Source organism: Platichthys flesus, chromosome 12 (genome assembly GCF_949316205.1).
Source record: "Platichthys flesus chromosome 12, fPlaFle2.1, whole genome shotgun sequence".
In the NCBI taxonomy this organism is placed as follows: Eukaryota; Metazoa; Chordata; class Actinopteri; order Pleuronectiformes; family Pleuronectidae; genus Platichthys; species Platichthys flesus.
Window position 1 is genome coordinate 8,937,575 of NC_084956.1, and position 27,954 is coordinate 8,965,528.

The window sequence follows — 27,954 nt, forward strand, 5'->3', positions numbered from 1 at the left end:
TTATTTTAAATTTTCGGTCAGATGGGAAACAAGTTAACTTGTTAATGTGACATATTATCACTTTATAAACTGATTTTGCAAACAGTTGCACTTCAAGAGACACAAAGCAACATTAGCATTCATTCAAAGTAATGTTTTTAACTTCACTTAAGTGTTTAAATGTGTTCAGCAGCTAGTCCCTATTTCTTGTCATTCAGTGTTTTGGGAACTTTTTCATTGAAACCGGCTCCTCGCCCCTGGAAGTTATGCTAATGTGAACAATACCAGTGAGCCAGTGAAGCTGTGACTCGTAAAGCCTCAACACCAAAAGGTTAAAACATAGAGGCCGAAGAGTGGCAAGAGAAGAAGAAGAAGAAGAATATGCTAATAATTATATTTGTGTTACACGTTGCAGGTATTTACTGATCACAGCCTTTACACAAATGAGATCACGGTTGGACTCCATATTGTGATATTGCAAGTATTCATGTTCCTTCACATTTTGAGTAGCCATCCTTTCTCTCTCTACACAGATTTAAAATCAATGCATGGCTGAAAATGTAAATGGATGAGTCGCTCTGGGCTACAGAGACCTTTCCCCTTTCATCACAGTAAAAATGAAAAGTGGGCCCAATATCGTTCAGTAGAGAGTCCCTCTCAGAATATACGTTTGAGCAAAACAAAATTATGCTAGCTGTTTTTTGGGGTATTGAAATGAGAGAGAATGATGCCCCTTCTCCCTCAGTATGTCCAGCTTGTGTCCAGTTAGTGTGCTGCAAATCACTTGAGTGCTTTAATAAACAGGTGAATAGATTTATTATATAGTTTACGTCTCGGATTATGAAATATGAACTGAGGACCACAGGCTGCAAAATGAATCACACGTTCCTTTCCTTGTTTATATAAAGAGTGCATGTCACAAAAATATAAACAGAAAGAAGTATCACTGCTCTGTTTGCAAGATATTCAACTTTAAGTAGAATGACACAGGAAATCATTTACAGTCACAAACTGTATAACAGTTGGCAGAAGAGAGGTGCAGGGCAGTCAAAGCAAGAGCATGAAAGAGTGGATCTTATTTAGCTTATGTACAATTCTGTTGAGTGTAAAAATTCACGTGATAATAGTTTTGCTTTCTCTATGTCGAAACAGATTATCGAAGGTTACACTTTTATCATGATTGGATTACATGAAACATTCATCGAAGGCTGGGGGGCTAATTGAAACACTAGATAACAAAAAGCGGAGTGAAGAGGGGAGGAGAGGTAGACAAAAAGGGAGGATAATGAGAAGAACCGAGGGGATGCCGTGAGATTCAGAGAGAAGGATAGAGCGAGATTGCAGAGAGGGAGAAAGAGAGGAGAGAAAAGAGAGAGTTGGCGACATGCAGATGGGATTTCAGTTGTTTTTACTCATCAAGCTCTTCAGACTTCTGTCTATCGCCTCATCCAGCTCCTCCTCAAGCTCCTCCTTTTTGGACATGGCGAGTTTGGACTGATAATCACGAACTATCTGGTCTATGTAAGGGGCACTTTGTGTTCCGTGCAGCATGAGAGTCCACTCCTTCAGGACTCCGCGCTGTGGCTCCTCGCCTTGGAAGCCCACCTCCAGGACCCAGGTCCCGCGCGGGTCCTCGCCCCAGGTGTGGGTGGTCATGAAGGGCCACTTGTCGAAGCCCACCTTGGAGTCGTCGTCACGGGGCCTCCGGCTCAGTAGGATGGACTTTGTGCCCATGGGCGAGGTCATGTTGAGGTTGAGGTCTCCGCGGCGGGTCCCGTTGACGGTGACCACCGCCTGGACGTGCTCCAGGTAGCGGACATAGTTGTCCTTCCCCTGGCAGGCTTCTGTGGTGATGTGTAGGACCACCTTGTTGCCAGACTGGAATTTACTGGAAAAGCAGAAGCAGATTAGAAAAAACTGAGACTATGTAACAGAGAGATGGAGAAAAGCCAAATATCAATATGTCCTGACACTGTGAGAGAACAAAGAACTGTCCTTTCTTTCAGTCTACTTTCACTCGGCTCCGCTCTCCTTTCAACGTCCAAGTAAATACAGCACTTGACCCACTTTCCCATCGAACCATCCAACCCATCAAGGCTCTTTTTGAACCTGCTCCCTACTCACACAATGCAAGTGATTATTGTTAATCACAATTATCTGCCTGCTTCATGGTGTGATTTATCACTAGTGGAGGTGATCAAATATTTTGTTGTTTGGTCGACAACACAGATTTCTTATATTTGGTGCCTCGCAGATTTGCCTCATAATTCTCCCACTAGTTTGAAATCATTTGAATGCATTCTGTCTATTATGGATCCTTTCACATAATTTACCATCATATACGTAGCACACATATCTAATACATAGAAAGGTGTTTAATATCTATTGAATCATAGGTTGGTAATGATGAAAAAACTTTTTAAGGATAAGCGGTATAGATAATGGATGGATGGTTGGATGGATGTTGGATGGATGAAGGGAGGAATGAAGGAATGGAAGAATGGATGGATGGATGGTTCTCTACACAATACAAAAGGGCAGTGGCTTATTATTAAGGCCTAATCTGAAAATTATCCAAACTTTAAACTCAATCAGAAAATAGAATTCCCATCTGTCATGTTATCTGATTTTAATTCGTTGTTGCCTTTTTTTTGGTCATTCTGATCTTCCTCATGTGTCTCTGTTCATTTTCCTTCCTGGAATTAGATCTTTAAAACTTTAAAAAGTTATTATATAGTCGACACTTTCTCTCTGCTCGGCTGTAAATCTGCATCTTTTTGTTCGTAAACTGCACCATCCCCTGATTTCAACTGCATGATGAGATTATTTTTCTTTCATTCGGACAATGAACAGAACAGAGTTTAACAGCAGACTCCTCTGTCAATGGAGAAACTCACCATACTCATCTCTCTGTTTGACGGAGAGCGAGACTGAGGAGAACACAGCGGGGCAGGGGTGTGGACCAAAGGCTAAAGAGGCTTGATAACATTATTAAAGGCCGAAAGCAAATAGCGGGCAGTGGGAAATGGGGGGGGTTGGAGAGAAGAGACAACATAGACGAGACAAAAAGAAAACGAGCGAGACAGTGTGGTGCGGCGGCGGCCTCAGAAAATGATTAATAGAGCGCTATGCTGAGCACAGAGAGGTGAGGCCCAGTGGTGAGCTGATGAAGCAAATTACTATTCCCAGAAAAACAGAACTATTTCCAGTGGGAGTTTCACAGCCCAGTACATGCTGCTCGCTCACTGAGAAATTTGACTTAACCAAATATGAATCTGTTTTTTTCACTCACATCTCACATGTCGCGCAAAGAGAGAACTTACATAATTTATATAAACTTACAATTGAATGCCAACTCTGTCTTGGTAAATGGTCTGTATACGTAGAGAGCTTTTCTTGACTCAGAGTGATTTAAATTCAATCAATCAATCGAATTGTATTTGTAAAGGCCATATTCACAAATCACAATTCTCATAGGGCTTGAACATGGTGGGACATCCTCTGTCCTTAACCCTCAGCAAGAGTAAGGAAAAACTACTGAAAACCCTTTTACATGGTTAAAAATACGTAGAAACCTCAGAGAGAGCCACATGTGAGGGATCCCTCTCCCAGGACGGACAATAGATGCCACGAAAACATCATCAAGATTAAAGTTTTTAGCAGCATTGATGAGGGTAAACATTTTGAAGGATAACTTCAATACGATATGTCAATATTCACACATTCATACAGTGCACCTATGTGCAGCACTTCTCTCTATGAAATGGGGCAATTTATGGGGTTCAGTATCTTGCCAAAGGACACTTGGGCATGTGCAATGGGGAAGACAGGGACCGAACCACCGACCTTTCAGTTCGAAGACGCTGTCATTACATTTTGAATGTATGACAGTGAATCTATCAACCAAATCTAGACAATCTCTGACTGTCTGTGGATCACATATCTCGATAGTCGTTCATCTTACAGGCTTCACACTTGGCACTTGAATTGTTACGGGCCTTACGGAGTGCCGAGTCACATTTTTTGCAATTTGGACAAGTGATGTGTTCACCAGCTCTTTGTTCAGCAGTGTTGGCACACAAGCCGAGCAAACACTCCAAACAGGTTTGTTTGGAACGGGGCACTGCAGTCACATTACTAAATATGTAATTTGAGTCTGGGTGCCTGTGAAGGGCAGGACCAGCAGAGATTAAAAACAACCCCACCTCACAGTGGGGCCCTGCACGATAGCCCCGCTCACAACGAGAAGTTCTCCTCCAGCTAAGCAAGCCGCAGCCGGCGAGAGAGCAGCCGTATCAGATCCGTGCTGAGCAGAGTGCTTGCGAGCACGGCTATGCTGGTGTTTATTGCTTTTCTCTGGTGATACACTATCATCAGAGGTGGCTTGTTATAATTATATCTTCGCCACAATAGAGGCAGGAGGAGCCCCGCGGTGCTGCTGTGGAAACAGGGAACCGATGAGAAGCACGACTCAGCCGGCGACGCAGCTCTGTGTGCACAGCTCGAAAAAAATGATTGAAAGACACATTGCATTCTCCCTCGTAAACAGCGCCGTAATGAGCAGTTATTCTTTCACATAATTAAGGTTTTTCTATGTTGGAGCAGGGAGATGATGTTATACTTTAATGAATGTTATACTTTAAGTCCTTTCCGTGCACCATTTGCATGTTTTGTCCTCAAGGATGCAATAAAACCATATGACTCCTCAGGGATGTTCCTTTTTTATCCGGCACTGCACTCAGGGGAGGCACACACACACACAAACACAAACACACACACACGCACACACACTTATAAAGAGAGACTTTCACATCATGTTGTCGTGACTGCACCGTCTGTGGAGCGCTGATTAGAGAACGAAATGAGAAAACTGAGGTGTGGACGGTGGCAAAAAAATACACAGACGTACCGTATTCACTCTGCTTGTTTATCTTCACCCACACATTGACACTTGACACAATGAATGTGAGCGCTCTGGGGTTAGGTCGCACACACACACACAAACGCACACACACACCTGGAATCCCTTCCTGGCTGTAAGTCAGTTTAATTGACAGTGTTTTCCAGTGTGCGCCACACTCGACCATTTATGGTGCTGTAATTACAGCGAGTCACAGGAAACCACCGGGCATCGCACGCGGGAGCTTGAAGCCGGGGGGTATGATGGATGGACGGGTAGGACAGCCCTTGTTTGGCATGCAAAATGGGGACGGGGGGGGGGAAGAGATAGAGAGGGGGTGAGCGTGGAAATTAAAAAGATGACAGAGATGGAGGCGGTAGGCGGGAGGCACATATGACAGAGAGAGAGGGAGAGATGGAGGAGATGCAGGGAGGGAGACAGGATGTCGCTCTCCTAATGTGTGTGGACACGGGGAGGACACGACGACAAGAGGGATGCTCCAACCACAGCTGCAGCGGTGAAAGATGGGAGCAGAGATGTAGCAGAGGCCAGACTGAATTGATTCAAAACATCCAGAGACAGATCGGGCTCTTAGCGCTGTAGAACGAGACAAAGCTCACGTCAAAAACCTCATAAACGCCTCATGAATTAATTATAATAGAATCCACATCACAGATGCAGACTGCGCTCTGTTTGAGAAAATGCTGTGGCAACACAAGTGGAGAATTATCACTGTTATTTTGATGATAGCTTTTGGGGTATTGAGCTGAAGCATGAAGAGAGGGGAGGACACAGCAGTGACAGATTCAAACCTGTGACTGGATGAGCTACCAGTTTATTTTCTGTCCGTAGGCCCTGTTTGGGGGGGGGGGGGGGGCAGTATGGATGGACGTATAACTACTTGAACCAAGATGACTTTCAACACTCGGTGCACTGGATGTTTGAAGTTTCCATGCCACACTTCCCTAGGAGCATGTAGGAGCATGTTTGGCTTCCAAACTAGATATGATCAAATGGTGTTTCTAGGTTCTGAGCTGCAGAATGAAAATCTGCTGTTCTGCTAAAATGCTTGAAGGAGTTGTGGAGTGACTCACTCCTTTGGGTTTGGTAACATTATTGTAATGAAACATTCATATGTAATGCAAACAAATGTGTTATTTGTCTCTCTTGAAGGTTAGAATGGTAAAACTCCACACAGGCATCATTCAGCAGAGAGAAGGTCAAAGTACACGAGAGAAGAAACGAGGGGAGGGACTTTAATTTCATCTAACATTTTTTTATGAAACCAGAAAAACATCATCAAAAGGAGAGGATACCAGATACCAACGACTTTGCTACATGTTTTAGCAGGGGTGTTGTGGCAGAAATCGAATTCAGAGGACAGAAGACGAATGCACCGTCGCACGCACAGCGGCAGCTACGAGACTAAATCATTACAAATCTGCAGCACAATCAGACGGAGCAGCCTAACTAAATATCGCAGGGTTATGAAGTGGACACTCCCATTGCACATGTTTGATTGAATTAGGCCTTATTAGGATTTCCCACTAATCAGATGAGTGTCTTCTATGCTCGGCTGTATTTCCCTTCAACATCTTGGTAGGGACAGTGTGAGATCGTAGCATAAGTATAATGTTTACATGTAAAATGCAATATCCGTAGTAAAAAAGAAATGAAAGAGTAACTTACTGGTTGTCCTGAATGGATCCAGCTACACAGTGGAAACGCTCAGGCACAGTTTTCCATTCCCTGGACATTTTCACCATCCCCCCAGCATCCAGCACGCCGTAGCCAAACAGGTGGTTGAACTCCAGGCCCACGCCGTTCCTCCTCCACTGGTGGACCTCGTCGTGGAGCTGGTTCCTCTTGGAGGTCAGGACAGACAGGTGCTGCATGTCCCTCCACGTCAGGTCCCGGCTGGGGTCATGAGCGTTCACAGGGCAGAAGGAACAAGGGGATAAAGGATAGAGGGATGGAGAAGAGATACTATTAAAAGACAGGCTCAAAGGAACAAATAGAAATTCTCTGATTCATGGTTGTGCCTTAATTATATCTGCTTCATTATATAAACTTCATCGGGTCTGTATATGGGGCAGATTAGGGCCTTTGTCCGTGCTTCCCTTATCTCGACTGTGTGAAGAGACGGCTTTACTCTGGCGGACTCGCTGGCCGATGCTGCGGCACGGCTCAAGTGTGTTTGGGCAGTAAAAAGGCGGTGCACTCGTCCTAACAGCCTCGTGGTTATTTGCCGCTGGACGGGCCGAGTATCCAGTCCTCCCATCGGCAACATCATTACTGTGTGTGCAGAGCAAACAGTCTCTCTTTATTCGACTCCGCTCGCTGGTGTTAGGTAACGGCAGCAGTGCTTTGTCAGCCTCTAATCTGTGAGAAATCAAGCATCTGAGGGGAGAGAACGACGCTCCGCAGGGATTTAAGAAGAAAAGTTCTCCAGGTTTTAGATTTCAAATATTTGTTTTATGATGTGTGGCTGTTTTTTTTTAAGTTGGCATGTGTTTACAGTTTCTTTACGGTTCCACAAGGATTATAAAATCAACTCCTCCTCGAGGTCTGGTGTCATCATCGCAGACCTTCGTTTTCATCAGACTGAGACAATCGAGTGCTGCGGTGTGTTTCATCATCCAGCACAGTGTCTCCGCATCCATCATATGGGAAGTGCAGTGATAAATAAATTATAAGCGTTGAGCGCATCTCAACAATATAAACAGTGTTTTTCAGCCTTGTACTGAGATAAAAAATAAGACGGCTCCAAATGGGATGTCTGTCCTTGGCGCCAGCACAGTGAGTCTGTACTTTGTGGGCGAATGGAATAAGTGCTGTTTTACTTTTCATTCAGCTTAATGTTTGATAAATATGCGATCTGGTGGAGCGGGCCGCGAGATGATTTGTGCCTCTGAGAAGTGTGGACGCACAGAGAGATAATGAGAATAAAGGATTTCAGGATGGAGATTGACAGATGGAGACATCAATGCCACGTGAAAGCTCACAGTTGTACTTATGAAGAAACGGCAGCTCAGGAATGAATGGCACAAAGAGCAGTGTTCTTTCAAATCAAAGATTATCTAGATTTACTGGCTGAAAGCATGTCATTGTGAAATTAAACCGAGTTGAACGAGCTGATATAATAATGTTTTATACAGACGGGGTGTCGAAATCAATAATGATGATTATGACAGGTGGAGGGGGCAGTAAAACACATACTTAGCCTCAATAGCCAGAGCGAATACACCGGCTGCCTCCGGAGCTGCTGCTGATGTGCCGGAGTGATGCAGGGTGCAGTTCCCGTACAGGTCTGTAGTGGCCTGAAATCAGAAGAAACAAACCAACACGCATGTTGATTAGATGCTCCATGAAAATAAAGGCAGTGGGGGATTATGTGTCACTTTGTATTCCTGCTGTCATTAGTATTTTCTTGTGTTTCTTCCCTTGATCGTGACAAAAATGGCATCACCCTGATCAGTTTTGACATTGATAGACATTTGCCATGGTAACATTGTGATAGGATCCTAATTAAACCGTGTGGAATGATAATTTCCATGTAGCCACCACATTTTAGGAGTGGAGTCAGCACTTACCAAAATTATTCTCGATATTATAAAAGTAGATGGGCATTCGGAGAGCTGTTTCAACTGTTTAAATTAACAACAGGTTTTAACAAAAAAAAGATCACCACCCTAAAAATACTTGATTCACCATATTTCACTTGTGTGTATATATAAGAACCCCAGATATGCCTGAAAATCGCCCTTTCTCGCAATGTTCAAGAAAGCGGAAATAAATAAATATTGTAATAGTCCAGTAAAGACGGTCCTGTAAACTCAATATATCAACTGTACTTTATTTTTCACTTTATACGACACGTTTATATTGTTTGATGACAGGCCGTTACTTTGCTGTAGTAAACTAGCAGATCGAAGTGATGGTCGGAGCAGCTCGTGACAAACGCTCTCTGCTCTTGCTGTTTCTAAAGATAAAGTCGCTCACTCTCCCTCATAAGGTACCTCACACTTTCTTCCCCTAAGGCATAAAGCTTTCCTACGCTTGATGAATTTTATACCTAATATATAGTAATAACGCAGACATTCAATATTTTTAAAGCATTTAAAGACAATCACAATTGCTTGTTTTATATACAGTGTACATTTTAGAACAAATCCAGGAGAAATAGGAGGGACGTGTGTACATTGGCTGAATTGCTATGTAAACACCTTGGCCCGGCAAGTTGTGTTTATATTTCCTAAATAGGCATTTATTCATTTAATTTGGTTCTTAATTAGAAACGATAACAGATTGACTGCAATTAGACGGGGAACCCCAGGGAAGATCTGTGGCTCTGTCAACAGCCAAAGGTGATTTGCATAATCACAAACACAAACCCTGCCTCTTCGTATACCGAAGGAAGATTCTAAAGCATTGTGCAGAATGTCAGCCTATATTTTCGAAGCAGACACATACGAGCAGGTCCATTATCCCGACAATAACAATCCGTGTCTGGCATCTGTCCTTGATAAAAGGTAGAGAGCCTCATCCTTCAAGCTTCAGCTGCCTCATGGGTGGTATGTGTTGTCTCTGTTTGACTCTGGTGACTCATCCACTTCTTTTTTTATCAGGATTCACCTGCTGGTGAAACGATTCCCCAGGTAAATGTTCGGGTAGCTCTGAACCGGTTACAGCTATATTCCTTTTGTGTGCGCTGAGGTCAGAAACCAGATTGGCTTGTTTGATTTGTATCTTTTCTTTCAAAGCACAAACAACAAAAAAGAAAATAAACTCTTTGGTCTTCCCTCTTGTCATCATGACATGAGTAGTAGGGCCATATTAAAGAGAATTCTTGATATTTTGCAAAATAATATCATAATAGTATGAGTATAAAGTTGTAATTGAGAAGAAAGTCATAATATCTCGATGAAAAAGTTGTAATATCATGAGAATGTTGTAATTAAAAAGAAAAAGGTCATGCTATTGGGAGTATAAAGAAAAAACGTGTTTACTGTAAGTCGGACAAATACACTGGTGGGTAAATAAATCTCCAACACCAAAAACCAACGATAATAACTAGTTAGTAATGATTCAAAAAAGAAATTTTTCTATTTGTTTCTATTGGTAGTCACAGTATGGCGGCCTCTCTGAGCATCAACAGCCGAATGATGCACCTGGATGGAAGGGAATCAGACCTGTTCCTCCACCTTTAACGAAACCATTTTCACAACCAGCCAGCAATTGCAGCAAAACGGTTTCTCAGGCTTTTATCCCAGGCCTCATCCAATCTCCTGAAAGTCCCAGCATGCACTGCTTCCAGGGCAAACAGAAAAGCCATTTACAGCTCAATCTATGAACACAGAGGCGAGTTCAAAGGCCACAGAAACAAGTCATCTTTGAGTGCATAGTGGAAAAAGAAGATGGTTTGACTTCAACACACTCACAACGCCAGCCTCTGGGTTCCTCTTGCGTCCGTTGCTGAAGGTGGAGGCCAGCGTGGAGGAGCAGCTCTCGTCGTACAGGGCGGTGCGCCCGTCGTTGATGGCTGAGTTGATGGAGATGGTCCACATGCTGGAGGCGTAACCGTCGCAGTTGCAGTCGTCATAGCTACCACCGTCTCCCGATGCCCACACGTAGATGCTGCCTTTGCCTCCGCGTCCCTAAAACAAGATCATTGGCATCCTCATTAGAGTGGATTGAGAATATGTCACAGTTCTGCTTGTTACGAGGGGGATTTACATGGTCGAAATGAGAGCTGGGAATTTGGAAATTTGGAGTGTAATTATCCAGTATGTGCCAGTGTGGGCAAGCAGGTGAATTATGGACAGGATCTAAATCCAACTGATCAAAAAAGGAAACTGGATAACAAAGTTAAAGCAACTGGAAAACAAATCACTAAATAGATTTCAAAGACAGTCAGTCTATCAGCCTCTAGGTTAAGATGGTGATGTTGCCTTGAGATCGTCACATTCAAAAGTACATAATGTTTTTTTTTTTTTTTCAAATAATTGATGAATTAGTGTGTTTATGTGCATCTGCGTGCGTCTGTGTTGGAGGAATTGCAGGATGGAAGCAGTTGCTGTTGCCTTTCAAAGGGTGGGTGTTTGATTTGTGTGTTATTTTGCTATAAATAAAAGTGAAGTGTCTCGTTCGACTTCCCACTGAGTGAGCAAAAGCCGCCATCGCTTTTAAAGTAAACCATTGATATAATGATATCGTTAACACTATCCAGCAGTACCATAAAAGGTAGATCTTACCTAGAAAAGCAGCTGATGGAGGAGCTGTTGTTCTTTAAAGACAACAAGATGACCCTGATTATTTAAATCAAAATAATTTGTGCTTTGACCTGTCAGTAGATACTTGTTGCAGTGCAGCATGTTTAAATGGAATTACAGAGTAAAAAGTCATCATAGTCACTGATACAGCGCCTCGAGACACCAAACATCTGACTCCGGCTCCATTCAGTGTCCTCTCCACCAAACGCACTGTTTCTACCAAAGGGCAGACGGCTTCCCGCACAGAACAAAGGATCAAGTGGAGGAGAAGTGTCTTGTCCTTCAATTCATTGCGCTTATTTCTGTCTCCCTACTTCCAAAGATCTGAGCCTCACAGAGCTTCAAGCCTTCTGTCGACCGGCACAAGCCAAAAACGGTACTTTCATTTTCCACATGCACTTTGTCATGCACTAAAATCAAAGGTGGTTATCGAAAAATCCTACTATTACCTCTAAGATGCAGACGTAGAGGCTCCCAGTGTGACTCAGTATTGCACAACATGCTGAATTCTAAATGTTGCACAGTGCCCATCATCTTCAGCCAACATAAGCTTCTATAAGTGATCATTAGAATCCAAGAGGCAGATTGCAGAGTGGCTGCTTGATTAGTTGTGTTTACATGATCAGAGATTACAGTCAGAGCTGCTCCTACTCAGCCACCCCTGCCCGAGAGAGGGTCATTTCAGAGCATCGCACACCTGCCGGCACCCGGTGCATGTGGATTAATCGAGCAAGAAATTGGCAGTGGCACTGTTAGCATGGCAACTCTCTATGTGTGTACGTGTGTGTTTATGTGTGTGTCTCTGCATCTGAAATGACTGCAGCCAGAGGGCTTACATTTAAGCCCCCCTAGCAGACCTTGGAGAGTTTAACCTTGCCGAGGTGTCCTTGAGCAGGAAACAGGACTGATGCCCTTCGGGGCTCCAGAGGCCCTGAAACCTCTCTGTGGTTAGCTACAAAAAAAGATTCCATTGGATGCGTAGTGCCACACATTATGGGGTGCTATGATGGATGGACAGCCTCTAAAGAGACCCAATACTGGTGCTAGGGGGACATCCAGGGATCAACAAAGTTTTTACAATTCATTGTGCCAAAGTCTGTGCCAATCAATCACATAGAGACAGTTAGCTCAAACCTACAAATAGGGAAGGTCAGGTGATACAAACCTAAATGTGTTTTATCCCAATGGAGCTAACAGAAACTGTCTGCATGTCTAGATAACCATCCACAGACGCCCTTACCTTGTTGACGCCGTCAGCCATAGCCTGCAGCGTGAGCTCTCTGGGTCCGTCCACCGTCTTGCCGTCATCGGTTGGTCCCCAGCTGGCACTGTAGATGTCAATGACCTGCGGCATGTGGCTGATGGAGGATGCCTCGATGATGTCAGTCATGAAAGGTTGGTCCAGCATCCTGATGCCTGACGGAGCAAGATCTCCATATCAATCTGACATTAAAACTCAGGCTAATGTTGGTTTATTGTGCTATTATTGCTGCTGCTACTAATCAAATAACACCTCTTGGCAGCATTTCCTTCCCGTTCAAAGGACGGACATTGTGTTTGTCCGATCAGCGACGAGCATTTTCTATGGTGGGTACATACTTTTCCACTAAAAACACTTTTCAATATCTACAGGGTCAATACAGTACTTTTACATATTTTGTATTTTTAGCATCTAAACCCTTCTAAACATTCTTGTATTTCTACCTAAAATATATTGAAAACACAATATAACAGAAATTCAAAGCTGTCTGGATTAATGGCGCCGTTGATATGTGGACTGTGGCTGTTATCTGCAGTAATTTGCAGTAATTCTATAAAGTAGATCCCAACCAATGCCGATCTGTCCTTCCACAATATTATACCGACATGTTCTGCCGCACACAGCGTTTCCCCTCGGAATGAATCACCCTCATCATACCTTTGATCCTTCCATCATACCATTATCACAGCGGTTGTTTGCTATCATCACTGTCGGCTCATTGTTATTCCTCTCCCTGTCCAATACGCAGCTTTAATATGACACACACCTGCCACTTTTGAATTGTAGGCGACCCCCACGCCGCAGATGTTGTTGTTGGCTGCAGCAGACACCTCTCCCGCACATCGTGTGCCATGACTGGTGACACAGAGATGCAGAAAACACCGGATTTGCATTCATTTACATTCGTTTACAAGGGGGTATATTGTGGGTTAACATTCTCAGATAACATTTCACAGATTAGATGGCTGCTATTGTTGACCTTGTGTCTGAGTAGAACGAGGGAATTGTTTATAGAAAAGGTTTAGCATTTTTGGAGCCCAAAATCGATTAGAATTAGCATAAACAATCGGTAATTCTGAAACCTGAAGATTATTATAGCTCATGGACGGCGGGAAAGATTGATCGTTTTTCTTTTTCTCTCATTTCTTTGAGCCAGACGGAAAGTGTTTGCACATATCGGTTTTTGCTTGTACCATGTGACGTGTGTCTATCTCTCCATCCCTCGGCTCCCCACAGGGACACTGCAGAGAGTCAACCCCTCTCTCCCAGCATGCTTTGCTACAGACAGGCAGCTATTTATAACAACCGACTGATTAGCCAGCGAGTTGTGCCCGACAGTCAGCAACTGCTACACTGGCAACCCCCAATATTCCCTTCCCACTCCCTCACACACACAAACACACACACACTAACATGCACACACACACACACAAACACGTCTAGGCAGATGGATTCGAGGACGAGGAGAAGTGGCGGAGGAGGAATGTATTTCTCTTTGTTCCTCTCCTCGACATGTGTTGCGGTGGCAGTGGATCACCCAGCGTGATGGGAGATGGGAGGCAGATAAGGCGTTATCAGACAGCAGGTCACCACTGTGGACACTGCTACTCTGAGAGGAGAGTTGCGTTAGTCCCCTTTTATCTACCTCGCCTCCTCCAAGTGAACGGCTAAAAAATAGGCATTATGTGTTCTATTGTGTTGGGTTGGACAACAGCTCTGTTTATGCTGCACCATTATGTCTTAATGGAACTAGGCTGAGAGAAAATCAATGGTAGGAAAGCTGCCTGACTCAGAGGGAGGGCGTACACGTGCCGTGCACACAGAAACAAAGAAAGTATGTAAACAGGGGTTGGCTGAGTGAGCTTTACCTGTTGAACCAGTCGTCTGTGTAGCGTGGAAACGGGAACGGGTCATTGCTGCTGAAGTCGTAGCTGGCGTCGGCGTTCTGAAAGGACCAAATGGATGCATTTACCAAAACAACAACAGCGAGGCAAAAAAACAGAAGGAGAGACGGCTCATGATGAAGTTCTGAGTTCTTTATCACCTGGATGCACCTGCTGGGGGTGATTTGAGTCCAAAAATGTAACTTACTGTATGAAAAGGGCTGCTTATAGTTTATTTGCTACATTCAGCAGTAACTTACACGGTCTAATGGACCAGTTTGATATAAGATTAGTCACTTTATTGCTAAATGCAGCTGTTAGCTTAGCTCAGCACAGGAAACAGTGGAAAACATATCGGGACCAGCTGTTTATCCTGGGTTGTCCCAGTTTCAAGCTTGGTGTCCGAGTCCTGGCAAATATATACAAAACACTAAATATCCCGGATTCGATTCCTGATATCTGTAATGCTGAGGAGACAGTCCAGTCTTCTCTAAAGAGTTTGTGGATGTCAGTTTTTTAGAACTTTTAGAAGTGTTGGTAGTAGTGTGGAGTGTCTCTGGTAACTTTGTGGAAAAAAAGCAGATCATTACATATCCCAAAATACTGATTACTTAAATACAGCAGACCTGGATTTAATTAATTGTAATGCGAAGGTGTTTTAATATTTAATGACCATTAATGTTAAAACAACCTCTGTGCAACATTTTCAGCAAAACCTCAGTATAATAAACTTCATAAATCATTAAAAATTTATTCCAGGGCAATTATACTTGAAAACATTTGTTTTGGCTTCACGTAATAAACTCCCAATGGCAAATAGTACACATGAACAATGATGTGAACACCATGTGGTATGTAGTCGCAAATCTTTACTCCGGAGCAATGCTGCAATAATGTGTGATCACAGCAGGGATCTCAAGCTGAGAAAATGAAATAATTCCACATGGCCGAAAGTAATAGGATCAGAACGAGCAGCAGCGGAAAAAAGCAGATATCACAGACACATCATTAATGCAGTCTGCATAATTATTGGAACAACCATATCTGGAGAACACACACACACACACACACACACTTGGGGAAAGTCTGATATGTGTTGCTCTGTCTTTCTCAAACTCACTGCCAAAGCACATTCAGGCTTGCAGTGCTATTTATCTTTGCAGTAGCCCGTAACAGGTGCTTCAGTGCGGTCATGGGCATGGCGACGCCACAGCTGTGTTCGTGAGCCACACACCCCGAAACACACCAGATCAATCCTGGGGGCTGTTTCCATGCTCCGGCCCGTCGGCCCTGCTCGCTGGCATTTAGACAAGATGACTCAGTCAGCGACAGGGAGAAAACAAAACAGTGAAAGCTTAGTGACCCAGTGGAGAAACATCGTAATTATGAGGATGTGGAGCAGGTAACTAGCGGAAAGACGAAATGCTTGCTGCATGACGAAGTGGCCATGGAGAGAGAATCGCAGCTCTGCGAATGTTTAAGTAGACGTGGCCATAAATAGAAAGGTGTCATTTGAACAAAAGTTTATTTTTCTTTCTTTCGTTTTCTCTCTTTCTTTCTCCTTCTCTCAGAATCCACGCTTGGCAATGCACATAGCAACCATCTAGAATTTTCTTTGTGCTAACATTTAAGACACAGACAAAGCTAAATGCTGTAAAATAAGCGACATGATGGCCAGTAAGGGGACCAGGTGAGTCAGAGACACCTTACGTCACATTGTTGTATCCCATTTAAGTGCATGTGTATGTGAGGGAGTGTTTTGATAAGTCTGATACTGGAATATAAAGATAATTGAACATTTAAGATAACTCTTTAGCTCATTTCTTTTTAAAAAGTATGGGCTAATTTTCAAGCAAATTTTCTGACCTACATTTGTATGCACTACAACAGGGGTAATCGGATGTATTTTTGAAGTTTCATCATAAACCATACCTTGCCGAGATTATTCAGAAGGCTGTCGTTGGTCAGGCCCACATGATTGTATTCTGTGATCTTGATAACCTCCCTCAGACGAACGTGAACATAAAACATTACCTACAAAGTTACTGACGAATTTAGCAGTGAACAGGGTGACCTGGGTTTAGCAACGACTTCTACAGTCCAAGAACTGTAAAATGTTATCATTATATAAGAGTAGAAAGAAAACATGTTTTTGCTCACATCAGAAATAGAAATGAATTTGTTTCCTTTTCCTTTACTTGGAGTGAAAAGTGCTGAGCCTCAGTAATAAATTACCTAATGAGGCTTGTCCATGAATCACTGGCAGCGCTTCTCCACCTCATATCTCCTGCCATCAATCAAGCTCTGCTCTTCCTCCGCTGTCCTGTGAGCAGCCAGGTACAGGGTAATGGATGGTGCCCAGCGTCAGCCTCCTCACCTTTCCCCAGCAACCCTCGTCCGTCCACAGGAAAGAGCAATGACTCAATGCTGCTATAGCGGAAGCCATCATTGGCTTGTTGGTCTTGTTTCAGATATGGTGAAAAATGATAGTTATAAAGAGGGGGAGGATGACGTCATCAGCTTGGTGGCTCATTGTAAAGTAAAATAAAAAGCTTTCCACTGTAGTAGAAAGTGCATTTACTCCACTTTAGTACAGCTGTGAAGTACTTGAGAAACTTTGAAGGCTGATATTGTCCATATTTATTTTTTCTATTGTTTAAAAAAGGACTTCTACTGGTTTGTACGTGTTACTTTTTAGGTTTGAGTGCGTCTTCCACCACCAAAAGGCAAATATCCAACATGCAGTCTGTCACTGCCTCGAATGTTCTGAATGGGTTTTATTCCTGCCTTGTTATGGGCCCGGAATAAACAGCCATTTATCGCTGATAACCTTATCTATAATCTAGGAGCCCTGATGCAGTGTTTCTCTACAATGCGACCTTGAATGTCCTTTGCCAGATGTTTTTAAGTATCAAGAAAAAAATGTACAGCATGAGGTCCAAGCTAACTTTTGAAGAGCAGACGGTTAAAACAGATATTGTCCTTCCATTGTAAATGTCTGTGAACGTTGCCTGAAGCCATCGGGTGTAATAATGACCCAACCACATGCTGAAAATCCCTTCAAGTTACTTTGACAGCCACATCGCTTGTACAAATCCAAACAAAAGCAACACATGAGATGAACTTCACGGTCGTTCAGAGTTACGCCGTATTGCTCGCGAGGGGCGTAAAACCCAATGACACACCTCAGCTCCTTTAAAGACGGTTCTCGTCGAGAGGGAAAAGAAAAAGGTCATCCCCTGATTAATGCTGCAATTACTTAGAAATCCTTAGAATAATGTAGAAGCCGAACACCCTCAGGATCGATCATGTGCGTTTAAGTGTGGATCGGGAAGACGACAGTTTGTGTCCAGGAATCAGATCACACTTATCTAATTGTCTTTTTTTTGCCACTATCTGAATTCTGTGACCTGTTAAAGGCTGGATATAAGCAATACGGCACATCTTCCATTATATCACTCAGTAGTGTAAAACCAGAATCTGTACAGGTGAACTTGTTTATTCAGACCGCTTCAGCATTAGCAGATAAACATGCCATGAAATTGAACTAGCAAGTTTAGAAATGTCTCATCTCGGGACACGCAATCTCAAAATTGATTCACCGTGTCCAAATGTATCATATTGGCTGCTACAGAAGGATTATCACATCAGTGGTAGATCCACACAAACACGGAGCCCTCTATCTCATAAAGAGACACTTGGCTTTCAAAAGAAGATACACACATTCAGGCGAATACCAACAATCAGCTCTGATCTAGCAAAAAGAATATCACGATTTCAAAATATATTCTATTTTTCATGTGTTGTGAAGCACCATGACGACGGGTAACAAAATAGAACTACATACAGTGCTTCTGTCTCTCTCTTGCATGCACTCTCACTCACACACACAGAGGGACACACATGCACACACACTTCAGATCTATGCACAGCAGGATCCATCTATCCAGTAGACCATGCTCCTGCATCACCCCAGCTGAGGCCGAGTGTTATTTCTGGGACGGGGCTCATCTCTGTTCACGGGCAAGAAACATACAAACACAGGCAAACATGGTGGGAGGTGCACAGGAACACGCACAGAGAGAGAAAAAATTCACACACACATACACACTCTTTTTCAAAAGCACATTTAAACTGATTGCACATTGTGGGCATGAGCCGACGTGGAAAAACTAAACAATGGGGAAAGAGGAAACCTACTCCAGAATCATTGTGTTTAAATATCTTTGCAAAACAATATAAAACAAATAGGTGAGATATGTAGCATATTACCTGAAGTCTCATTCACAACATCAAATTATGTGCAAGATGTTATTTGTCTTGATTCAACGACAGAACGATACAGTCGCCCACTGCGGACACAGCAAACTCTACAGTCCCATCAAACTGAGCCCGCTGAATTAGCTTGTTCCGTTTAGCAGAACCTCTCGTCCATTAAGGTTTTATCAGTATTCTGGAGATGGAGCATCACATTATGCAGCGCCAACCACCCTGGCATTATCTCCGCTTGTGACAGATCGGCCTGCCATTGTGCCTGCCACAGTGCAGTGTGCATTAACATTAAACAGCTTGGCTGGCCGTCTGCCTGTCTCCGTGTCCTCCAGGAATACAAGGAGACTCGGCAGCCATGAACGCAAACCCGGAAAGCACCTGTCAGTGCCACTGGCACGCCGCGTGGAGCCCATGAAATCCACCCCTGCTTCAGTTATTAACAGCACTTCAAACAAATGAGGGAAAGTAGGAATTTTGGAAACGCAGAGGTACTCACATAATTTGACGCCAGGTCTGGGTGTAGAAAGTCGATGCCTGAAATGTGAATGTGACATTAATCAGTGATTATGCATAATAAGGAATGTGTGACAGAGGATGGTATGACCTCAAGTGTCTTCTTGCTGTTACAACAAAGTTTAATGTTTGTTCAGTTTTAATAATGACTTGGATTCTGACAAAAACAAACAGATAACGCTGGATATGGAACCATGCTACATTAATCAACAATAATAAACAAATAATAAACTGATTGAAAGAAAATAGCTGACCAGAAGATGTTTTAAATTGATTGATCAATATCATCAAGTTCTATTGAAAAGAGTTGGCTTTTAAATTAAATATCTTTGGGTTTTAAACTTGAAATTTGAGCGTTTTTCTTTACTTTTTACTAATTTCCTTTTTTAGTTTAAGTATTAGTAAGTGTTATCCCTATACAATATTGCACAATAGTGGCAGAAAATGTGTGTGATTTTCTGCCACTAGCTGCTGCTGTGAACATTTAGCAATGGGCCAGTATTCACATCACAAGACAAGACAGTAAATTGATAAAAATACATTTATAACTTCATATTTGGTGAATTTAAAGATTTAATGAAATGTAAGCTGAGACAATTCAACAACACTGAAGGCTTACAAATTGAAAGCAAGTATAATTCAAAAATTGTGTACATTTGTATTTTTCATATATCATGCACACCAGTGGTCACATACTGTAGAAAGTGACATGTTGTTAGTCCTCATGGTGTCGTTAATTAAACAGATTAGAACAAAGTATTTATTTTAATTTGTCCCAGGGACAACACAACAGCACGTCACGCTCACCGTCGTCCATGATGGCGATGGTGACTCCTTTGCCCGTGTAGCCCAGTTGCCAAGCTTCAGCCACATTAAGATCCAGCCCAGGGGTTCCGTCTGCCTGGCCTGTGTTTATCTAATCATTCAGACAACATGGAGAACATCCATGACTCACGGCACCCAGGTGAGCCACCATTAGAAAATTAGTCAACATGGAGGATGTGTGTGTGTGTGTGTGTGTGTGTGTGTGTGTGTGTGTGGGAAGGGGAGGCAATAGATAAGGACCGCTCGGGGGTGGGAGAGGGAAGGTGAGAGGAAGGGGAAGTAAATGTCAGAGATTCAGTGCATTCGCCAGATGAATGACAGCAAGCTCGCCGTGCCATAAAAGTCAGGCTTGCAAGTTAGGGTAAAAAAGGGGGGAGGAAACTAAGCGGCATGAAAGCGGCGGTGAGGTGGCACGCTCAATATTGGCCAGGCTAATTAACGAATGAATAACAACATTGATTCAGAAAGTAGTGGGGAATATGCCTGGCCTCCGAGTAATTAAGATGGAAGAATGTGGATTGGTGCGAAAAGGTCAGGCGGCACGCAGGCAGCTGCCGGGCTGATTACTCACCAGATACCACTGTTTGGTGAAAAGAGGGTCGCTCATGTTGACTTCGATGTCATTGAGATCTCTGTAGCCTCGCTTCTGACGGTCGAAGCCGTCCTGTTCAAACACATTCTTCACCTGGAGGAGAGAGAAAAAGAAATGTGAGTTCAGGGTAGGTTGGAGGTAAATAACGGTCTTATAAAACATTTTCATGGGGATTATGCAAAGAGCAAAAGGGGCAGAGAAGCTGAAAATGTAAATAAAAAGTGGAAACACAGAAGGATTTCGAAGGCAGCAGCTGCTTTTGCACAAAATCACCAAACCCAGCTCTACTGTACCAAACAGGCAGAACGCCTTAAATTAAGGGTGCTAGTCATCCTTTCCTATCCGAAGGCCGAGGCTCCAAAGCTCACCTGCCCCCTCGAATGATGGAGATGTTTTTCCTCTGACGACATTCTCGGCAAAAAAGCCGCAGCAATTACGATCAGAAATGCCCAAGACACGGACAGCTGTGCTTTATATTACAAATACTTAGCGAAAGCTGGCACAATACCTTGAAGATAAGATATGACAGGGGTAAATGACGGGGATAAATGTCCTACACGTAAATACAGGTGCTCGATTAGAATGGGGACTGTCAGCCGAGCGATTATTATTATTAATAATGTATTTACCTCTTCTACAGATTACACTCCCAGTGTTTCCCTGACATCATATTTGCGAGTAGATATGAGGTCAACAGTGATCAACGCGAGCCATTCTAATTTGAAACCCCTGTCCCCTGAGAGGTTGTTAGTGAATTTAATCAGATTCAAACGAGGTAACCAAACTGAGGAGGTGAGGCGGAGGTGAAGGAAATGCAACTCAAAAATCAATAGCTAAACCAAGCCTGAAGAGAAGCTCATACAGTAGAGCACATATCCTCCGTCAAGGCCCAACAGTCCCCCGATGAAACCAAATCTAGATTCATTACATTCGGATTTTTATTTGGACTGAATTGCACAAACTCATAAATATCCCCTGAAAATGCCAGATTTTTGGGATCCGCCCCTTAATCCAGACACAAATCACAATTAAATGAGTTTGTCCCCGACCCATTCTGCTTCCTTCCACTGAGTTCCGTGGTAATCCCTCCAGGAGCGTTTGCAGAATCTCCCTGACATCAAACCAGCAAACAAATAAAACAGACGGGTCGAAAAAACAACCGCCTTGGCAGAGGGAACAATCTGTTTGTCACAGATCAATGTCATTGATTTGATATGAAGGTTTAGATCCTTCCCTGTCTCTTAATGCCTGCGTGGGTGTGTAGGTTAACAAGAAAGGCTTGAAGCCGGCTTTTCATTTCACAGGAAATTCTCAACACTACAAATAAATGCATACCTCATTGACAAGAAATCCCTATAATGCCGCTTCCATACAGGAGTTATTGATGCTAATAAAAATGAAATGTCTTCTTTTCACAGTTGGAAAGCTGCGTTATGAATACGTGCTGCTGCCCACTAAATGTTCCTGTTGTGCTCATCCCTGTGCAAATTCACTCTCATGCATCTGAGGTAACCGGGCATTGTCCGCTGTGTTTACCGCCACAGATAAGAGAGCAGAGGAGCACTTAAGACGGCCTTTTAAAACGGCCACAGCCTATTCAACCACATCTCTCTTTTATGGCACACTCCAAGCGGCATCAGCATCACCATCAGGAGGCAAACACACAGTGTAAATGGAGTCAGTCAGTAAATCCTTTAAATAACAAGTCCGGCCTGGAAATGCACAGCTCCATTTGCATGTTTCTGTCTTGGAGGATTTTGAAAAGCTGAGGGGGAAACCAGTGTTTTCTGAATTAGCCTCATGTTTTATTTGTTATCACATCATATAATTCACATTCGGAGGGAGACTGCCAATACACTTCACATTATAACCCCCCCCCCCCCACACGCACTCCGTCCATCATCCATTTATTCCATCACTTGGCAGGAGAGCCGGTATTTCCCTTGAGACAGCATGTGACACTGCCCACTCACAACATCAAACAGTGCCCGTGCACCACCATCACTCTCCGCCTTTGCCTCCTCGCAACTCACAACGCTTCGGTTCACCTCAAATCAAAGAGCCACGGCCGCCTCGTTCTTTTCACCTCGTCCTTATTTCCTTTCTTCCCCCAGACATGTTCCTTTCAGGATCAAGCTATACTGCTCATTCACAAAGATGTCTTCTTCTTTTTTTATTATTATTATTATTATTATTATTATTAAGATGATCATTTTCCACATGTCTTTATTCACCCCCACTTCCCCCACAAATGCATTTACCTCATGTGACAAAAAATATGGGAGGAAGGAATCATGCATGGATGGATGAATCGATGGACGGATAGATGGATGGATGACTGGAAGGATAGATGGATGGATGGATGGGGCGAGGGCAGGGATGTGTGAATACACGGACATCACATTTGCAATCAATGTAGCGCTTGAGATGGAAAAAGGCCAAGAGAGGAAAAGGAGCAGTAAGTGTAGAGAAAGACGAAGAGTACAGACACAAGGAAGTGGGTCAACAGGCCACATTAAGAGTCCAACATGGCTCCCGGGAAACTGAGCAGTCCACCCAGTTCACCACAGTGAATTCAGTGCTGCAATCAGACATGTTGTAAGTATGTTGAACGACACCTTTTAAATATAAGAATCACTTTATATATGACGGCAAATTGTGAAATTCAACTTTAACCTTTATTTTTTATCTTTTTTACTAATGCATTTTCTAAAGCAGCAAACAAGCTCCTTCCTTGTTGACAGAGCCACACGAGGAAGACTGAGATACGTCCGCCCTTCTATCTTGAAAAATACTCGCGGAGACACTTCAGTATGATAAACAGTCGACGTTAAATGAGACTCGCTGACCTCATCCATCCACGAGAGACGCAAAAAATCAATAGCTGCCGTGTCGCATATGTGCACGTGGAGCATCTGATTAAAACCCGGCACTGGACAGTTGACCCGAGCGCTGTGTCCACGCTGTCTCCCTTCCATTAGCTTTATTAGCTCTGTGGAGTGGCATGCATTTATTTTCATTAGTACCTCTCACAACTGCAATTAGATAGGTTGGTTGATTGTGTGCAGCAGAGACCTCCACTTTCACTACAACCAACTGTGGGCAGAGCTCATAAAGCCCTCAGATTCACATGAGACGCAGCAGATCTTTTATATCACGAAGTCGATAAAATTATTATTTTGAAAATAAGTGAACAGTCTCAGGCCTTTTTTTCAAGCAAAAATGCAGAATATTTACTGGTTCCAGCCTCTTAAATGTGATAATTTGCAGCTTGGCCTTGTCTTACATCAACAGTGAGCTGAATATCTTTGGGTTCTGGACTGCAAATAAAAGTAATTGCCAACAAGCACTCTGGGTAATTGTGAGGGACATTAATTTTCTATTTTCTGACCTTGAATAGATTAAATACCATAAAAAAATAAGCAGATTCATTGATTGTAAAATAATAATGAAGATGAAGTAATAAAATGAATGCAGCTTCTCATAAAAGATGTTTGTCTCTCTCTACCACATCTCAATACATATTGTTACAACTAAAATCTTGCAAATGATTTAAATGTGAGTTGATACATTTAAAGTAAGGTATTAGAAATGCATGATATTATATTAGAACATAACTGATTAAATGTTTTAGTATAATTTGTCATGAAGCACTGCTTCATCAGCTTCAGATCAGCAGCTTCACGTCAACATAAAAACACTGAAATTCTCGAAGCATGAATAGGAATGACATTTAAAGCAATATTTAGAAATAGATATTGAATCAATGGCGTCTCAGCAGCTTTTAAGTTGCCCTAATAGCTGAGATAATACAGGATAGAAAGTCAGAAAGAAAAGAGGATGTTTAATAGTAAAACTCTTTGTTGATACTTAAAGAAAGACCAGAACTCGCAATGATTTATTTATCTCTCGCAAAAGCACTGACACCAATCATCAACGACGTTCTTCGGTCCCTGTATTCAACATATCGACTATAGTTCTTTAATTTTCTTGGTCATAAAGAAATTCCAAGGATTCTGTTATAAATGTTATAAAGACAACAAGACGAGTGGGGGCTGTGACATCATCCGGTACTGTAAACACGCACACAGTTCACACTTTCTTACCCGCTCGCCTCATGCTAGCAGGGTGTTGTTTTCACCCATCACAAAATAACTCAAAGCTTACCATTTGGGCGGGTTTCTCCAAATTATTCACTTTTGGAGTTGGTCGGTCAGATGTCAAGGTCAAAGTCAACCAAAATATGAGCTGAGCGGGATAACTCCGCAAATAACAGAGAGAAAATCCAAAGCTTTTGTTGATCGGAAAATGATTCTGTATCATATGATGTCATATGATAATTGCTGTCATGAAGGAGACAGCAATTTAATTCATGTATATTTCAAAAATGCATTTTACGCAGGAAACATGTACCTTTGCTTCCTATTGGACAGTAGACATGACCTAAGGCTCATATAATCTAGATCTGAAAATGAGTTATGCATTACATCATCATTACCTCAATATGAAAGACTCTGACATCATACAGATCAGTAATGTATTAACTGTTGCAACCAATCAAATTTGAGACACAATGTAAAGCTTCTTTAGATTAACCAATCAGCTGTCTTCAAATAATATCAGTATGAAATGATTTTATTAGAATATAAAGAAGCCAACATTGCCTGATTGGAGTATATATTATGCATGCAGGGCATCGCCCCTCCAATACTTTTCACTTTGACACGGCTGTGTTGATTCTTTTTGTATATGACAGTTGTTGCCACATTTGGAGCTTTAACACAAACAGACTATCAAAGACCCAACGATGGAGAAAACAAGAACACAATGTACTAATTTCTTTTTGCAAGTTGCATCCAACTTCCATAGGGTAACATATAGAACAGGGTGTCCCGCTGTACTTGACATAAATACTCGCCTCAAAATAACTATTGTCATGCAAAGTGAAGAGGTAGCCATGCTGCTATGGGCACATGTAGGCAAGAAACACACGCTGCACTATCCTCAGTGTGTATCTCTGTGTGGATGCTCACCCTGCGGTCTTTCTGGAGCCGCTGTCTGCTGCGGATGCTGCGTTTGCTTCGCCTCTGTGAGGAGTCCTGAGGATAGAAGTGAAAGAGCCCATCTCCAAAGGAAAGCTGGTTTTAAAAAAAAAGAAAGGGGGACGATGGATGAGGAGTACAGAAGCAAAGATTAGTACAAACACAGAGGCAGCCGTTAGACACTGTGAGAACGGCAAATCAGACAATGCAATAGATTATAAATGGAGGAGAAGGACAGAGGGTCATCCTCCAGGTGGGAATAGGGGCGCTCTTTCGCTGGCTTTCAGTGAGGAGCTATTTTAAGGCACTAGAGAACAATGCTGGAATCAACAATAAATCACAAGGCCAGGGAAATGAGACGCATCATCCGGAGCTTTCCCTCCGGCATTGGGCACAGATTAAAGACCCCCTTATGCTTTAGTAACCACCAGGGTGCAGGTCAATCCTAAAAATAAATACTCTCAGATGCGCCCGTCACATCTAATGTGAAAATGTGAAAATGAAATTGTTGTGGAAGGATGAGGATTATTCTTATCTTGCACTGCTCTTTAATTCTGCTCCTGTTGCCCCAGTAGACAGACACTTATGTGATGCGAGAGAGAGAGAGAGAGAGAGAGAGAGAGAGAGAGAGAGAGAGAGAGAGAGAGAGAGAGAGAGAGAGAGAGAGAGAGAAAGAAAAGCAATTAGAAATAATGCACTTATATTGAATCTTCTTACAGCAATTAAGGTTTATTATTGGATACTGGCTGATTACAGATGTGTCTCTCTCCATCTCTCCACTCTGTTTGTGCTCACATTTGTACGTTTGTCCCGGCTCTGTGTCCCGGTCTGCTTAATTAAGCAACAACAGGATAGAATTCAAACCACAGAGACATTGTTTAATGATGCATATCCCATCAAGACAAATATAGCTGCCGATTACATAACCTGGGAGGCAGGGAGGCAGAAGATGGGGGTGTGTGGGTGGGAATGGGGGGTGATCTGGAGCCTATACAAGAAAGATAACAGGCAATCACAGGAGTGGTGAGGCTGCACGACCACGGAGCAGATATCACAACGTGACGCGTTACAGACTGGAAATGTTTTGTTTTTTTGTGGATGTATAAAAAAAAAAACATGGAATTCTCATTCACGGCAGCTCAGACACTCGTCTGTTCACTGCTGCGCCTCACTGGCTACAGCTCCAGCCAATTTCACCCAAACATTTATCTTGACATGTGACAAGCCAGTCAGTCACTCAAACACAAAGACACACACACACATACACACAAACACATACACAATGTTAGGGAATAATTTATATTAGTCTGCCATTACAAAGGTAGTTTCGCGTCTTTGACATGCTGTGATGTGTTTGTCAGTCTCAGGGGAGTAAAAGGCCATGTCTGCGGGCAAGGCCACGTATGTCAATAAAAGCAATGAGTTGGGAAGTCGTATAATAAAACAACAACAAATAAATAAGCTTGTTCTCATCCATTAATGGGATTGCATGAATGTTATCAGAGAAACCCTGTTGTTCTGATATATTTTTCTTCTGCTTTTCAGGGGTATTTTTGCTTTTCTGGACATTGGATAATTTCATTGTTTTCACATATTACTGAATATGGACTGGGCATAGTTGACTCAAATGCCAATGGGCCGCAAGCCAATGGGCAACCTACTTAATAAGACCTGCATTTTAGTAGGAATGACGTCATCAAATTGGGAAAAAGTATAATGAGTCAAAGCAAAAGAACACACAGACAAGCTTTTTGGTGTCTTCTCCTCTGTTCTGGGCAAACTGCTGAATACTCTCCGTCACTGTTTCTGGTGTAAGACAGAAAAATAAACGTTTCCCAACAGCCTCGTGTTTTTAGTCTTTGATTTAAATAGTAGATTCGCAATTATAGATTATTAATTGATGTTTGTTTCCTCAAGACTCTAAGCGTAAGGTGCGAGTATAGTGCATGGCCGTGGAGCACCCCTACCTTTCGGGCACTCTGGAACCCATGTTGTGTTGCAAGTTGGTGCGCCTCATCCTGCGCGTCCTCGTGCAACTGGACCAGGAGATGGTCCGTCAACACTCCGTCTGCAGCCTGCGTCGCCAGCAGCAGCAGCAGCGGCGGCAGCAGCGCGTTCAGCAGCACCGTAAATCCCGCGGCTGTCCCGTGTCGAGCTGATCCGCGCATCGTTTCTGGCTCGTGTCACTCAGCCCCGTCTGCCTGCAGCCTGCCTGCCCGTCGGAGTGCGATCAGTGTGCGGGATGCTCCTCGCCGACGGTGGGAGGAGGAGGAGGTGGACGAAGAGGAGGAGGAGGAAGAGGAGGAGGAGGATGCAAAAGGGGGGTCGAGTCAAAGCTTTTGCGGACGCATCTCCCTCGCTGCCAGCTGATGGAGACCACTGTGAGTTGGATTTCACTCCGCTTCTGATGTGCGC

At 43.1% G+C, this 27,954-nt stretch overlaps 1 protein-coding gene across 1 annotated transcript; it reads right to left on the bottom strand.

Annotated features, from left to right (window-relative positions):
• Positions 1 to 852: 852 nt before the first annotated feature.
• Positions 853 to 27,954, bottom strand: pcsk2 (proprotein convertase subtilisin/kexin type 2). Its single transcript, XM_062401548.1, has 12 exons — positions 27,507 to 27,954; positions 25,531 to 25,635; positions 20,477 to 20,590; positions 19,888 to 19,996; positions 19,064 to 19,101; positions 14,281 to 14,357; positions 13,179 to 13,267; positions 12,392 to 12,567; positions 10,321 to 10,536; positions 8,099 to 8,199; positions 6,569 to 6,796; positions 853 to 1,867 (listed from the first exon to the last, which is right to left on the bottom strand). Exons 1-12 carry the CDS (start codon positions 27,705 to 27,707, stop codon positions 1,378 to 1,380), a joined length of 1,944 nt encoding a protein of 647 aa, XP_062257532.1. The 5' UTR covers positions 27,708 to 27,954; the 3' UTR covers positions 853 to 1,377.